General features: G+C 44.5%; 2 protein-coding genes across 5 annotated transcripts in view; one reads left to right on the top strand and one right to left on the bottom strand.

Moving 5' to 3' along the window:
* Positions 1-670: 670 nt before the first annotated feature.
* Positions 671-16,337, bottom strand: CRYZL1 (crystallin zeta like 1). Of its 4 annotated transcripts, none has more exons than XM_053936371.1 (15): positions 16,319-16,337; positions 15,355-15,445; positions 14,624-14,695; positions 13,650-13,727; positions 13,094-13,166; positions 12,649-12,693; positions 11,510-11,578; positions 9,093-9,226; positions 8,250-8,361; positions 5,435-5,455; positions 4,438-4,536; positions 3,239-3,360; positions 2,905-3,010; positions 1,473-1,518; positions 671-1,085 (listed from the first exon to the last, which is right to left on the bottom strand). In XM_053936371.1, the coding sequence occupies exons 3-15, from the start codon at positions 14,687-14,689 to the stop codon at positions 986-988; spliced, it is 1,071 nt and encodes a 356-aa protein (XP_053792346.1). In that variant the 5' UTR covers positions 14,690-14,695; positions 15,355-15,445; positions 16,319-16,337; the 3' UTR covers positions 671-985. The 4 variants fall into 4 exon arrangements, with proteins under 4 accessions (XP_053792346.1, XP_053792344.1, XP_053792345.1 ...); XM_053936369.1 differs by lacking the exon at positions 16,319-16,337 and adding an exon at positions 15,776-16,051; XM_053936370.1 differs by lacking the exon at positions 16,319-16,337 and adding an exon at positions 15,953-16,044.
* ITSN1 (intersectin 1) overlaps positions 16,142-16,561 on the top strand; it is a 107,787-nt gene continuing 107,367 nt past the window's right edge. Inside the window, exon 1 of the mRNA XM_053936360.1 lies at positions 16,142-16,294. The gene's annotated coding sequence lies outside the window, so the exon portion shown is untranslated. The remainder of the gene's footprint in view (positions 16,295-16,561) is intronic.

Raw genomic sequence — 16,561 nt, 5'->3', positions numbered from 1 at the left:
TACGCTTGCCCTGCATCATTTATCCAGAACCTCCTGCAAGTGCAGTGAGTGAGAGGAGACAGATAAGTGTGGTTCTGGATAATCTGTTTTCTCTCCGATTTTCCCACTGACACAGCTGTGAAGTGGCCGTGTCCGTGGTTTGAGTGATCCACAGCGAAAATGAGCAACACGGCTGAAAGAGAAAAGGCATTTTTGCTCTCCAATCACAGCATGTAGGGAGGTACATGCTTCAAGGAAAACAAAATGCAGTTCCTTCCCCACTGCTGACTTTCAGACAGGCCACAATCATGGATAATGCTGGAGAGACAGATCTGGGCTGTGCTGAGGTTAACATGCACTGCACAGGGAGATACCAAAGGTTACAAGCTACACAAAGTGCCTCAAACATCTGACTCACACAATTCCACCAGTCTGGGAACTCTGGATTTGTTGCCTTAGTGCTGAAGTGAAGAGAAAGAGTTGGGGAAACTCCTGCTGTCAGTACCATGTCCTTCCCATCTGGCACCCTTGCCAACCTCGATAGTTTAGCCTGTCCTTCAATTGAGTAACAATTTTAAATGTGGACTAAGATCTTTAAGTGTAGCATTCGGTCTCAGTGCAGTCAAAAGCAAAAGGTAACTATAAAGCTAACTACTGGTAGGGGTTGGAGACAAAAAGACTAATAAAAACATCTTTTTTTTCCCCTCTTTAATTTCTTAGGGCTGGAAACCAACAGCGACTGAGTTTGCCTGTAGATATTTCTGACATTTTTAAGTGTGGCAGGCACACAAGATTTTTATGTCACGGCTGCTTCTTTAGAAGCTGCTGATGGGAACATTCTGCTCAAGGGAATTTAAAAACTCTGAAGTCATGGAAGCTTCAGAGACCATTTGAGCTGAGGTACAAAGAATGTTTAAATTCTGTTTGCTGCCTGCAAGTGTACGCTCATTTACTCCACAAATACATTTCTTTATCTTCCCCAGGCTGAGAAACCAGGAGCTGTGTGTCAGAACTGGATGACTTGTCTCTTTCTTGCTTGATTCTTCTGAACTATTTCCATAGAAACTTTGGCTTCATACAGTGGGATGGGTTCATCCAGCTGAGGCCTGAAATGAAACAGTAAAAAGTGCTGGTGAGCACACTCAGACCACCAGAAATATCACAGGACACACTTTACTTTCACTGTGTCAACCTCCCTCCTCAAACAAAGTAACAGTTTTATGGCTTTGCTCCAGTGCACAGAAGAAGGGAAAAGCCCTAAAGCAAACTGGAGCCACAAGTGAATGAAAAGAGATCCTTCTTGCAGGGTGGTGGGGAGGGTTCTGCTCAACAGCAGTTGTTATCCTGCTTTAAGGGAAGGGATCTTCCATTCCCACCTTATTGTGGGAGTCTTCCTATCTCCTGAAGCTCTGCTCAGGAGTGTTAGTGCTGGCAAGGGTTTTCTACTTCTAATGCTGAATTTAAAAACCCACAAAAATCTCTGCATCTCTCACCTGAAAATGCTATTTGATAATTTCTCCATGATATCTTCCAGGATGGGTATCCAAGAGGACTGTTAAGGAGCAATAGAGCTGGAGAGAAATCTCTTTACAATCACATTTTCTGATCACAGCCCTGTACTGATACAAACTCAGCAAGATCAAGGCAAAATGAAAATTAACCTCAATTTCAGGCTTTAGATCAGATTTTTGCACTTGTTTGTATATCAGAAACCTCCTTTCCTGAGACAGGATGCAGAAATGAAATATGGGATATTTCAATTACTTCCATATGAAAATATCCAGTATTTCAATATGAAATACAAGTGCAGCCTGCACTATTAGAACATTAATCACTGGCATTTTTTGTGCAGAATGAAGAGAACAGATTTTGGGACCAGGTAGCTGTTGTGACTGTTCATACAGGCACCCAATAAAAAGCCAAAATGAAGTTGGGAACACTGCAGAGGAGCACATTGCCACGTGAGGGGTCTGTGAGTTAATGACCACCAGCCAAGACTGCCCAATACATGGGGCTGTATTCAGTCTTTGTTTGAAACTCAAACAACAAGGTTCATCCTTCATTTTAAGGGCAATCAGGCTGATACTTGAAGCTCAAGTTCTTTTAAAAAGTGATCAATTTGTGATTTCTTCAGATGATAGTAATGCCACATGCTCCAGAATTTCACAAGTTCCTAAAGCCAAAAGCACCCAAACCTTCCAGGGCTGAAAATGCCCTGCCCAGGGAGCTCAGTGCAGCTGCATCAGCCTAAATATAGGAGATATTCCTTTTCCTGTTCCCAACCCACATTGTCCCTCCATAAATTTCAGGTACAAAACAAATCAGTACATTTTCTGTACATAATACTTCTGTACATTGCAAATAGAGAAAAAGTTAGGAAGCCAAAACACTTCCACTTTTGCAGTGAACATGAGTGCATTAACTTTACAGGTGATGCATCTAATGCCCAAAAGCACAACAACCAAAACAAAATCCAAAATGTCAAGTTCCTAAAATAAAAACGTATAGAATCAAATCTTCAATTAATTGGTTCAATAATGAATCAAAATACTGCTTTTTTTTTTTTTTTTTTTTCTCCCAGAATGGGTGTTTTGCAGCACTGCTTTTCCTGAAGCTTGTAGAGACATTTTCAAGGCCAGGTTGGACACTGGGGCTTGCAGCAGCCTGGGACAGTGGGAGGTGTCCCTGCCATGGCAGGGGTGGGGTGGGATGAGCTTTAAGGTCCTTCCCACCAAACCTCTCTGGGATTCCACGATGTATTTAAAAGGAATGCAGAGAATACCTTAAAACCTGAGTGTCTCTTACACGTTATCTCCACCTTTCAGCAGGGCTGCAGCACTGAGCAGAGGAGAACCTCTCAGTGGGATTTCCCAGCTGTACTTTCACTCCTTTGAGCAGTGAGAATTCCACAGCACCAAAGGATATTGAGATACTTCCCCTGCTGCACACTGGACAAGTTCCAGATCTCATCGTTCAGGAAGGACACTGTGGCTCCCTTCAGGAACAAGGAATGGCTGTCCGGAGGATCCAGCTGAAGCAAATTGGAGAAAAATGTTATTCAGTTATATTTTCCCACACAAAAATAAATAGAAGGTTAAATGGTTATTTTATAGAGATAGTTAAACCAAACAAAAAACACCCCTTGCTCTGTCTTAAAAGAGAGGAATCCTGTAACACTGACAGGTTGAAACAACACTTTTATGTGTCTGTATCTCTATTTTCTGTGGGACAATCTACTCCCTGCCACAGGCATCTTTACCTGCAGGTTCCTTTCCGTCGTTATCCAGCGTCCCCCAACCCCAAGCAGAGTGATGATGTCGTGCTTGTGAGGCAGCAGCTGGGATTTGGAAGCTGGTTCATCTTCAGCACTGTATAACCTCACTGGGGAGGGAGAATAAATTCCTCTGAGCTCAGGAGAAAATGTGGAAAATTCAATATGTATTTATTTCCACAGTTTTCACTGGAACTCTAAGGATCTCGGTTGTTTCAGCTAAAAATCACTGAAATACTCTGAATTTATTATTTTACTTATACCCTGAGTATTTTATATACTTTACTCAGAATAATGTTTTATAATAGCTCTGAAGTTACTATTCAGAGCAATATTTTGTTTATATTCATATTAAAAATACTATACAGTAACAATATAGACTGTAATATAGCCTATATTATACAGTATATAGTAGTATAATGTAGTATATAACATAATATATATAATATAGTATATAACATAATAGTATAACTTATAAATAATATAGTCTATTATACATAATATAGTATATATAAGATATAAATATATATAATATATAGTATATATAACATAATGCATAATGTATAGAACACTATATATAACAACATTATATTATATTATATTATATTATATTATATTATATTATATTATATTATATTATGTTATTATATTATTTAAATTTATAAAATATATATCTAGATAGTATTAGATATTTAGATAGTATTAGATATTTAGATAGTATTAGATATAAATATATATCAGCAGTGTGTTATAATATATACACAATATATAACAATAGTAATATATATATAATATCTAGTATAATAATATGTAATCATATTTTATTTACATAACTCTAAATAGTAACTGAGGTTACAATTCAGAGTTATGTAAATAAAATGCTATTACATATTATTACAGTAGAGTATGGAAGTTTTCACACGAGTTTTCACCTATTAGAGTTGATTTCCAATAGCGGTTGACAGTGCTGTTAATTAGGGTTAATTTCTGTATTCAAACAAGGCAGCATAACCAACGATGGCACAAGCTCTGCTGTGCAGAGGCATTTTTGAATTTCCCGTTTCAAAGAGAGGAAGATTCCAGCCCCGTTTAGCAGCTGGCTGGGAGGTTTGCAGCAGGGGGTGACAGAGGAGCTCTGCGGGACAATGAGATGCGATGGTCAGGGAGGCACAACTGCTCCCGTGTACCTCCGGCATCCAGGACGATGTCCACGCCCAGCCCGCCCGTCTCCTCCAGGCAGCTCTCGGCCACGTCAATCTTCCCGTGGGACACGTCGATCACTCGGGCTGCCAGAGCAGGACAGCAGCAAAAAGCACTTCAGATCCACGGGAATGCAGTTTAGGTGCTCAAAACTGAGAGCTCGGCTCCCGAGCAGCACGCGCAGTTTCTGCTCTCTGCAGGTACCACAAACGGGTTTGCAGCTACACCCAAAAAAACCTGGCACTTTTTTTAATTTTCATTTTCAACACAGGGCAAAATCAACACTAAAAATTATGAATGCAGGAGTTAATGCATGAGTTTGTTGGCCCAAAAGGATAAAAAGTGGCACTCTAAGGTTAGAAATCCTTCTCTAAGTTCATTCTTTGCTATTCTGTCCAAGCCCTGGCTCTCTTAACATTAATTAAATGTTTAGATGAAGGAATTTACATCTGCTCTTGAAATATTGCTGATCTGAAAGCCACCAACACATTTTCTTGTCCTGGCATCTATGATGCCCTGTTTATGGTTGGTTATAAAGATGAACCACAGAATCAGGAATGAGACAATCCTGGAATGGTTTGGGCTGGAAGGGACCTTAAAGATCCCATCCCAGCCCTGCCATGGCAGGGACACCTCCCACTGTGCCAGGCTGCTCCAGCCCCAGTGTCCAACCTGGCCTTGGGCACTGCCAGGGATCCAGGGGCAGCCCCAGCTGCTCTGGCAATTCCATCCCAGCCCCTGCCCACCCTGCCAGGGAACAATTCCCAATTCCCAATCTCCCATCCAGCCCTGCCCTCTTTTCAGGTAGAAGCCATTTTTAATATTATAACAATAACACAGAGAAGGAGCAGCCACAGGGTTTGTTTCATCATTACTTGGTAGAACAAACATTTATAAATTAAACAGGCCAAAGACTTCATAGCAAAATGAGAACTGAAAGAACATCCAACAAATGTGGAGGCCTGAGCTCTGATCTGCACTTACCCACCAAAGGCTGCCGGACTCCTGGAATGTGATCCCAGCACAGGGAGGGAAGGAAGGAGGGAGGGAAGCAAAAATGCAAGGAGCTGGTCATTAAGGATATTAACAAATCATCAATAAATGCCTTGGGCTTGGTTCTTTTTGTCCCTTCAAATCCCCAATCTAATCATAGGATGCATTCAAATCCCAAGTAACTTCCTCTTTTTTTTTTCACGGAAGTAAAATTATTTCATTGGAGAGAACACACAGTCAAAATTTACTAAAGATGCGATAATAATTAATTATTAATGATAGTCACATTCCCTATATGCAAATAAGCCCCCATAATATCCTTTTCTTCTTAGTTTCCTTCAGTCAAGAAGTTAAAATGTTTTCCTTACCAGGCTAATTTGACATGGTATTATTTCTGCAAATAATTTCACTTTTTGAAAATAATTCTGGTTTCACAGACCCAAAGCCTGGCAATAAAAAAAAAAAAAATAAAGGCCAGAGTTCTACCTGTTTGACTATTTTCTGATTTCTGTATAGCAAAAATATCCCATTTTGTTCCTTAACTCAGTACAATACTTCAAACAGTATTTATCAAAATCCCGGTCAACTTCCTTCCTAAAAAATGCTGGAAAAAATTCTCACCTCTGTGGAAAAGGCCAAGCAACAAACTGTAATATAACTTTCCATAATCCTTTGTCATTTATGTATTTCTCACAAAATACTGGTAAAAGAGTTCATTTTCTTCTGCTGTGACTTGCACAACTTCCAAAGTAACGTTTTTCTGACTGGCAAAACTTCAGTTTCTCTCCTCCTGCACTGCTGGGAGGCACAGAAACACCAGGATTCCACAGCCTGTTCCCAGAGTTTGCTCTGGGGGGTTCTAAGCAGAGGCATCCCCTGAGAGCTCAGTGTTGGTGGCACAGAATAAAACCTCACAAAGCAAACTAAAAGAAAAGCAGGAGGCACCCTTGGGAGCAGAGGGAATATCTGTGTATGTATAGATACTTTTCCTTGGGTTCTCTAACAGAAACTCATCCCACAGTTTATGGAATATTCTGTCTCCAGCCTGAAACACAGGCATTAAAATGTCAAAATTCATTAAAATCCCCTCCTTCATTCTATTATAACTTTTAGTCCAGAGATTACTTAAGACAAAAAAAAAGCCCCATCCTGTTGGTATAAATACAAATCCTGAAATATTACCAGGAACTTCTACTTCAGGCACTGGAATCACATTAATTAACAAACAAATCAGAAAGTCTCAACACTTTTAAAAGCTTTTTTGCTTTTGGGCTCAAACTGTTTCTCTCTTTAATGCTGTACCCAGGTTCTATTTCTTTCTTTGAAATAAAATTGCAGTTATCATTTTCCCCCTCAGCCATTCCAGGAAGCAGCTTGGTATGTTCAACAATGATAACACAAACTACTGGTCACTGAAAACTGCCAAAATCTAACCAAAAACCCACTGAACAAGCACAAAATTGAAAATTCTCCACCCACACACACAAGAAGCCACTTAGAGCTTGGCTTACTTAGGATCTATTTGACATTAACATTTTAAGAACTTAAAAATGCTGTAAAAAGTAACTCAGGACTGTGAGAATAAACTTGCTAAATCCTTTCCTAGCTCACAAATTTTTCATATAATTAGCAAAATACACCCATAAAATGTCACAAAAGGAAGTTTTAGGTCTTCTGTATTTCCTCTTTGGCCCTGTAACAGCTGGAGCGACAAGGCTCTGCATAGCAACAGCATTCCCAAAAATCTTCCAGTTCTGATGTCTGTCACGACTGCTAGTGCAGTAAAATATATAAACATAGAGACAGTAAAAAAGGCTGCTGAAATCAGGAAAAAAATAGGGTTTTTTTTTTGGGTCAAACTGCAAAAAAAAAAAAAAAGTGTTGCTATCAAGCTCCAGAGAAATCAGTCTGGCAGGTGCTGCAGTGGCAGCCCTGGGGTGCTGTGGTGGGTGCAGCTGTAACTGCACAAGGCTCTCCCCAAAGGCATTTTACAGCTGCTGTTCTGTAATTTCAGTGAATGCCAACAAAAATCATACTCTGAAAAATAAACCTGGCAATCACACTGCAGCACTTGGTATTTGCAGGAGGAAGTAGCAGGCACCAGTTTTAACCTTTTGCTGCAATCCAGCCAGACTGACAAGCCACCCTTTATTTTAAAACTGTCAGAATAAAGGAATATTCCACTTTCCTCCACAAAACACCATGGAAATGTTGGTCAGAAAAGATGCCAGTAGCTCCTACACAGAGTATCTTCTTTTCAGAGGGGAAAAACCCCAAACTTGAAGTATCAAAGAGAAGTCAGGGAAGAATGCAAGTGCTGTGTGTGAGGCCAAGCACCTTTAGAAAGCAGGAGAATGCAGAGCCTGTGCAGCTCCAGCTGTGGCAGTACCTGACACTTGACTGAACCCTTGTAGGAGAAATCTGAGGCTGCTGAGTGCTGGGTGTCAGGTGTGTGAGCTCTGGCACACACTGGGGTACTGGTGAGTCAGCAATCCTTCCTTCCACAGCAACCACTTCATCACATGGAAAGATTTCCTGAGCACTTAGGCCAAAAGCCAGCACTCAGCACTACTGGGAAGTACTGCCAGTCATTACAACTGAAATGGAGAATAAAAATGCCATTAAGTACACCTAAACCAGAAATTAAATACCTGTGGAGCACAGAACAAACCTGAAAACTATTTACTTAGACTATTCATCAATTTGTTTTTAATTTTTACAGAAGTAAGTCTCTAGACCTGACAGAAAAAGAAATATTTTGAGACATTGTTTAGGCCAAACTTCAGCACTGAAGGATAAAACTCACCCCCAGCAGGTCTGAGCCTCTCCAGGTACTGCTTGTCCTCCAGGCTGTGGGCAGTGGAGATGACTTTGGCCCCTCTGTGTTGGGCCAGCTGAATTGCAATGGTACCAAATGGCTGAGAAGAGAAAAGCAGGGTCCTTGATTAATTAATTCATTCATTTCTTTACACCAACAATTTGATCTTGTTTAAGAACAATTATATTGTAAAGGCCAGTCAGGAGAGTACCCAGAAATGAACTTACTCCTGCAAGAAAGCCACAGCTGAACCAAGAATTGAATATTCACAGATCTGCTTCTGTCCTAAGTGAGGCCAAAACAACTCTTCAGTGAATGAACTTTTAGTCAGTAAATGGTTCTTGTCTTCAACAAAATAGCTCAGATTCTACTTTAATTACCATAGTCACCTTCACTGCAGTTGGAACTCAGAGCTTGAAGGGAAAAAAGCTCCAAGGAAAAAGCCCCAGCCATGTTTATATTACAGAACCTTGGCTGAGGGAGCCCCACATCTTCATTAGCACTAAGAACTGCAAGATGCAAATCAAATTATTTATATCCAAGAAAAGGTAAAAAGCAGAGGTGGGAGAGGACTAAACAATAAGGCATTTTCCTGCAGTTATCCCTGAGGACTCAGGGCAAAACTGTGTCACTGTAGGACAGCAGAACAGCCTCTGTGCACCCCCACACTCCAGGCAGGACAATATTCCTGGTCAGGATGTCACATGGGAAAGCCCTGCCTGCAAACCCATGAAACGAAGGGCACTGCCAGCACTCCCAGAAAGCAGGGGCTGTGTGCTAAGGGACATTTGTGCAGGGGGAATCTGTGACCACTGCCCAGCTGCTACTCACACTTGCTCCATCCAGGATGAGGACACTGGTGCCAGGGAACACCTGGGCCAGGTAGTGCAGGGCCGTGTAGGCGCGGAGCCCGTCCCGGACCGTCCCGGCAGCCTCTGCCCAACAGACCTTCTCTGGCTTGTGAACTGAGGGGACAGGCACCAACCAACACACCAACCAACACACCAACACACCAACAAACACACCAGCAAACACACCAGCAAACACACCAGCAAACACACCAACACACCAGCAAACACACCAACCAACACACCAACACACCAACCAACACACCAGCAAACACACCAACACACCAGCAAACACACCAACAAACACAGCAACACACCAGCAAACACACCAACAAACACACCAACCAACACACCAACAAACACACCAACAAACACACCAGCAAACACACCAGCAAACACACCAACCAACACACCAACAAACACACCAAAAAACACACCAGCAAACACACCAACACACCAGCAAACACACCAACAAACACAGCAACACACCAGCAAACACACCAACAAACACACCAACAAACACACCAACCAACACACCAACCAACACACCAACCAACACACCAACAAACACACCAACAAACACACCAACCAACACACCAACAAACACACCAACAAACACACCAACCAACACACCAACCAACACACCAACAAACACACCAGCAAACACACCAACAAACACACCAGCAAACACACCAACCAACACACCAACCAACACACCAACAAACACACCAGCAAACACACCAACACACCAGCAAACACACCAACAAACACAGCAACACACCAGCAAACACACCAACAAACACACCAACCAACACACCAACCAACACACCAACAAACACACCAACCAACACACCAACAAACACACCAGCAAACACACCAACCAACACACCAACCAACACACCAACCAACACACCAACAAACACACCAGCAAACACACCAACACACCAGCAAACACACCAACAAACACAGCAAACACACCAACAAACACACCAACAAACACACCAGCAAACACACCAACAAACACACCAACAAACACACCAACACACCAGCAAACACACCAACCAACACACCAACAAACACACCAACCAACACACCAACCAACACACCAGCAAACACACCAGCAAACACACCAACAAACACACCAACCAACACACCAGCAAACACACCAGCAAACACACCAGCAAACACACCAACACACCAGCAAACACACCAGCAAACACACCAAACACACCAACAAACACACCAGCAAACACACCAGCAAACACACCAACCAACACACCAACAAACACACCAACCAACACACCAACCAACACACCAACACACCAACAAACACACCAGCAAACACACCAGCAAACACACAAATAGATGGTTAAAAACCCCAGCAGATCCCTGGGGGCTATTCAGCACAACCTGCCACAGTGAGTCAGGAAGGCTCCACCTGCAAACACCACTGACTCCTGTTTCCCTCTCGTATTGAGAAGCCATGGAGAGGATATTTTGCCATATTTTACACAATTAAATTAGGGATTCAATTTCAATATAACCAAGTTTAAGGGAGCCATCTCATAACTACTCAGCTGGAGTTCGTGGGCAGTCACAGAAATAACACAACCCAAACGTAGATTTTTAAAATCCCAGGGTGGTTTGGGTTGGAAGGATTTCAAAGCCCACCCAGTGCCACCCCAGCCATGGCAGGGACACCTTCCACTGTCCCAGGCTGCTCCAAGCCTTGTCCAACCTGGCCCTGGACACTTCCAGGGATGGGGCAGCCACAGTTTCTTTGTGAAGAGCAAATTCTGAGAAAAAGAATAGCTTGTTTAAGGTAACAAATCGTTGGAAGAAGAACAGGGACTCCCACATTTAGTATCCTACTCATTAAAGTAATCTATGACCAGAAAGAGAAAACTGGAAGCTCACAATAATTGAAAACAATGTTTCAATACTAGGCTTTCCCTGACCCTCATCCCTGAAAATTCCAGTCTCCTTGTTTCACCCCATCTGTTAGTCTGGTCCCAGGTGATATTCCTGGACTGAGTTAAAGGGAAGAATAAAGCAAATTTCTCCTCATTAAATTTTTTGACAGGTTAGGAAAAAGTGTAACAACAATGAAGCAACAGAATGGGAAGTTAGAAGAGAAATAAAAGGAAAAGGAAAAAAACAGGGTCAGCTTGTGTGGTTTAGGCCATCATGAACTGTGAAATGGTGACAGCAAAGAAAAAGCCCTTGAGAGCACTGAGTGTTCAAACTTCTGTGACTTGGTGGAGCAGCTGGAATTTTGGAATGTTGGAATGGAAGGAGTGTGCCCAGAGCTCCAAGGTAATGGGCTCCCTTTTAGAAAAGCTAAAAAAAGGCCACAGATACAGTAAAAATTATTGCTAGCAAACTGTATAATCTACACACCCAAATAATGCTCGTGAACCAGGATAACTTCACAGACACCAGACTCCTCAGAATCCAGGGGCAGAATTCCTGAGAAAAAAAAGGAACACAGACTTGAATTTCACACAAGCAATCATTCCAACAAAGCATTCTCCCAAGGAATTCCCTGGTCCTGTTTGGGTTCAGTCCACTCTTGGCAGGTTTAGGACAGGTAAGAGACCTTGGCCAGGTCCCAGCCTGGGGTGTCTTGGAGCATGAGGCAGTTCCAGAGGTGCTTCTACAGCATTTTGGGATTGAGGGAGAAAGAATGGGGACACCACAGAGTGCTGCAGAAGCAGAGGATGAACACACAGGAATGTGGAAGTGTTAAAAAGCAGGAAAAGGAAAAAGGAAGTGCAGGAAAAACAAACTACCCAAGGAAGGCAGAGCAAGCAAAAGCAGAGTAGGCAGAAAAAAAGCCCTCCATCCTGGTTATAACTGAACTTTTTACCTTCACTAGCCACAGAACTCTCCTGAACAGGAGGTTCTGGAACCTGCTCCATCTCCTGAATTAACATCCCCTCTATCTCAAGGAAAACCATTCTTTTCTTCCCTCTCCCCCACAAATCTCACACTCCATTTAGACCAAAGGGTTTTGCCTTGCAAATTTGGCTGCTGTGTCCAGTCTTTCACAGTTCCCATTAAAAATGTGCTTGTGCACACCTGGAGCTGTCTCCAGGGTTTCTCCAGGGAATAACCAGTCTCTAGGAGCTGCCTAGAGCAGCTCTTGTGCACTGAGGGAATGATGCAAGGACCACAATTCCCAAACACACACTTTCCCCACATCACTCTCCACTCTGTCCTACTTTCAGAACTTCAGTCATCCTCTAATAATTTCATTCAGCACACAAAATATAAACATGTGGGACAGAATGGCTCTAAGAAATAACTCCTCTCTCCTAAGGCATCATTCACAATTTGGTGGTTAATACAACATCATATTTCAAATCCTAAGGGAACATTCTTAGAACACAATTCCCATTTATAAGTTTATTCCTGTGACAGCAGTTTAATTTTGAAAATTAATGGTCAATTTAGCTTTACCAATTATTCTAACCTCGGCCATTCATTATAAAAAGATGACTGCTGGTGTCAGTTGAGGCAAACAAGCATTAACTTACCCACCACTTCATCATCTGGCTGGAAAAAGGTCACCTTGCTTCCAACTCACCATGGAGAGGTGAAAAGGAGGAAAGAAGGGAAGAAGAGAAATATTTATAGCAGGAATGGGATGTGCATTTGGAAGCCCTGGTTATCATTAGCTCACAAAACTGAAGATACACATTTCTTGTGAAAAAACCATAATTCTCTTGATGCTCACACATGCCAAGCCCAAATGCTGGATTCCCAAACTCTGGCACCTCAGCCACAAGGAGCTCCATGCAGGAACACACAGGTGGAGTCTGAGAGCCAGGCTGGACACTCCAGCTCAGGGGGTGACACCAGCACTGGGACAGCAACCAAGGAAGCAAAGAGCTCCTGAAGTGCCCTTTGTCCTGTGAAAAGCTCTTTGTCCTGGGGGGAATCCCTGCTCCCTCCCCTCCCTGGGCAGTGACACTCACTCACCTTCCAGCACAACTCCCGAAATTTCTCGCCCAACAGGCACAAGTTCCTTCTTCACTTTGATTTCTGACAGGAGCTAAATGAAAACAGTGCTGAGAGCATCCTTGCTAAAGCTCTATATTTATAAATGTATTACCATCTTACAGTGTTAGATCATCACAGGAAGCTTGGGCCATTACCAAAATGTTATCCAGGGGAAGAAAGTGCACACATTCCTCAGGCAGTATTAAACCATGGCACTGAATTCTGTATTTAAATTTAGAAACATATTAAAAAATAAAAGCAGGGAGGTACTACCAGCCGAGCCAACCTGTGACTTAAGAGTCAGATGAAGATAAAAGGGATTTACTGCAAGAGATCTCACAGCTGACAACTGATCTGTCTCCATGAATTAGGAATGACATTCCAGATGTTGTTTTAATCAGAGCTGTGCAAGAAGCCCAGCCCAATCCTGTGCCCACTGCCAGCAGCAAAGCCACAGCTCAGCTTGTGCCAGTCACCAGCCAAGGGCCAGGGGGGGCACAGACACCCCCAGCTCTACACAACCCCAAGGAAATACCTTTGTGTCCAGCCAGCTCAGAGCACAGGCCCTGACCTGCACCTTCACATCGTGGTCTCTGCTGGCAGGAAGGTTCTCCTAGGACAGATTTACAGTTGCTGTGTTAGACACTGGATGTGCCCCCAGGAGCTTCTCCAGCTCCTGAAAGCACTTGTCCACTTCTTAGACTGTTTTGTGGGGAGAGCAGGCAGGTTTTCTCAATGAAAAGGGGTTTACAGCACCATTTTGAGTACATGTATATTATTTTTATTAGTAGTAGTAGAATTATTATTATCATTATCGCCATTAGCATAATTAGCATTATATTATTATATTATTGTACTATTATATTATTATATTTTTATATTATTGTATTATTGTATTATTGTATTATTGTATTATTGTATTATTGTATTATTATTATTGCAAACTGGTCACTAGACCCTACTTATCATTATTATTATGTCTCTATATTATTGCAAACTGACCACTAGACCTTACTAAACCTCATCAGCCACTGGACATTATTTTTCTGTTGAGGCTTTTTTTCACTTTACCTGAGGCACAAATCCTGGCAAACCCACTGAGGGCAACATTCAAGTCCACAATGAAGTCCAAATGATGTCAAAGAAACAACCCCACTAAGAACTGGTGCTCTCACCCCAAGCCTGAGAGATTCCTCAAGCTCCAGTTCTACTTTTTCAGGGACTAGAGAATTCAGCCAGGAAATGTGGATCCAGGGCTCATTTTTCATGCCTACAAAGCTTGATTGTAAAGTCTGGACACCAAAACTGCAGAGCAGTGGCCTTGGCAAGGGCTGCCTGATGACAAAATGTACCTCCCCTGCCTTCCTTCCCCTGCCTGTGTGTGCCAGGATCTTACCAGTCCTTTCCCAAGCCTGCACAAGATTCCTGTGCCTCAGTTCCCCCGTGGCACTCAGCCAAACTCTCCTGTCCCCCTGCCCGAGGGACAGAGCTGTTGTGGAGGGAACTCACTCTTTCCTGGAACACAAATGTCATTTCCTCTCCAGGAGAATTCTGCTGACCATACAGGGCCTTCATAGTGACCTGAAAAACACAGCAACCAAACTGTGACATCTGCAGTGGCTGTGGGCAAACAAGGCACTAAAGCCCTGCTAAATTAAATTAAATTAAATTAAATTAAATTAAATTAAACCATTCTGGAAGAATCACAGCTGTTGTTTGCAGGCAGTTTGAGTCTCTGTGATACAGAAGCTCTAAACCAGAACAACAGGTTTAGTTGCCCATAACAGAGAAAATCCACAGGAGTGAGGATCACAGAATCCCAGACTGGTTGGGGTCTGGAGGGACCTTAAAATTCACCCAGTGTCACCCTGCCATGGCAGGGACACCTCCCACTGTGCCAGGCTGCTCCAGCCCCAGTGTCCAACCTGGCCTTGGGCACTGCCAGAGATCCAGGGGCAGCCCCAGCTGCTCTGGCAATTCCATCCCAGCCCCTGCCCACCCTGCCAGGGAACAATTCCCAATTCCCAATCTCCCATCCAGCCCTGCCCCCTGGCACTGGGAGCCATTCCCTGGCTCCTGTCCCTCCAGGCCTTGTCCCCAGTCCCTCTGCAGCTCTCCTGGGGAGCCGGGATTCACGGACGTGCCCCGGGCAGTTCAGGGGCTCTTTGCCACCCAGCCACACAATTCACACACTGGGCACTGCACAGGGAACTCCTGGGCGGGAATAGAGTGAAACTTACATGTGATTTCACCAAAAATCACCACTGGGGTTTCTGGCTCCTCTCCCGGCTCGGCCTTCCCCTTCCCGTGTTGTCCTCAACGAAGAGGAACCTTTAGAAAGGAAAAAAAAAAAAAAAACAAACCAAAAAATTAAAAACAAACAAACAAACAAACAAAAAAACACAAAAAAAAAAACCACAAAAAAAAACAAACCCAAAAAAAACCCAAAAAATACCAAACCAAAACAAAAGAAAAACACAGTCAAATTGAGTTAACAAGGAAAAAGGAAAGCAGGGGGGTAGAAAGGCAGGAAATCATGGCACCATTACTGCAGCTCTAACCCCTGAGGGACCACCCGAGACCCCCCCGCACGTCGGGCCTGTGCCCCCCCCACCACCCCCGGGGATCCCCTCAGCGGCTCCGAGCGAGCCCGGCCCGCACCGAGAGGCTCCAGCAGCCCCGGGATCCCCTCAGCGGCTCCGAGCGAGCCCGGCCCGCACCGAGAGGCTCCAGCAGCCCCGGGATCCCCTCAGCGGCTCCGAGCGAGCCCGGCCCGCACCGAGAGGCTCCAGCAGCCCCGGGATCCCCTCAGCGGCTCCGAGCGAGCCCGGCCCGCACCGAGAGGCTCCAGCAGCCCCGGGATCCCCTCAGCGGCTCCGGCTCCGCGGGACTCCCGAGCGCCGCGACGCGCCCGCGGTTGCCATGACACCACCTCACTTCCGCCTCGGCCTCAGGCACCGCCCCCCCGCCCTGCAGCCAATCATAGCTCCCGGTAGCACCGTGAGCGCTCGCGATTGGTCAGAGTGGCCGCCGTTCATCGTGAGAGCCGAGGCGCGATTGGCCCGCGCGGATGTCACTCATTCAGTGAGGCGAGGAGGGAGGCTACGCCCGGCGCGACCTCTGGGACATGGCCGGGGAGAGGGAGGAGACGCCACCTGCGATTGCCTCATGAGTAACTGCGTATGCACAGTACAGGCCCCTCACCGCTCCCCGAGCGCTGACCCCTCAGCCTGCCACAGCCGTGATTGGTCGGGGAGGCGGGGTCCTGCCGCTGTTCCTGCCTCTGATTGGTGCAGTGTCCCGCTCGTCACGCCGGGGGCGGGCCGAGACCGCGCGTCAGAGCGGGGCTGTCAGAGTTCTGATTGGCTAGAGGGGGCGGGGCTCTGCCGCGTTTTCGGTCTCTGATTGGTGACACGCCCTGTCAGTCACGCGGGGGGCCGCGTCCGC

This window comes from Vidua chalybeata, chromosome 2 (assembly GCF_026979565.1).
Source record: "Vidua chalybeata isolate OUT-0048 chromosome 2, bVidCha1 merged haplotype, whole genome shotgun sequence".
NCBI lineage: Eukaryota > Metazoa > Chordata > Aves > Passeriformes > Viduidae > Vidua > Vidua chalybeata.
The sequence above is the reverse complement of the archived record's forward strand: the minus strand, read 5'-3'. Positions and strand labels throughout refer to the sequence as shown.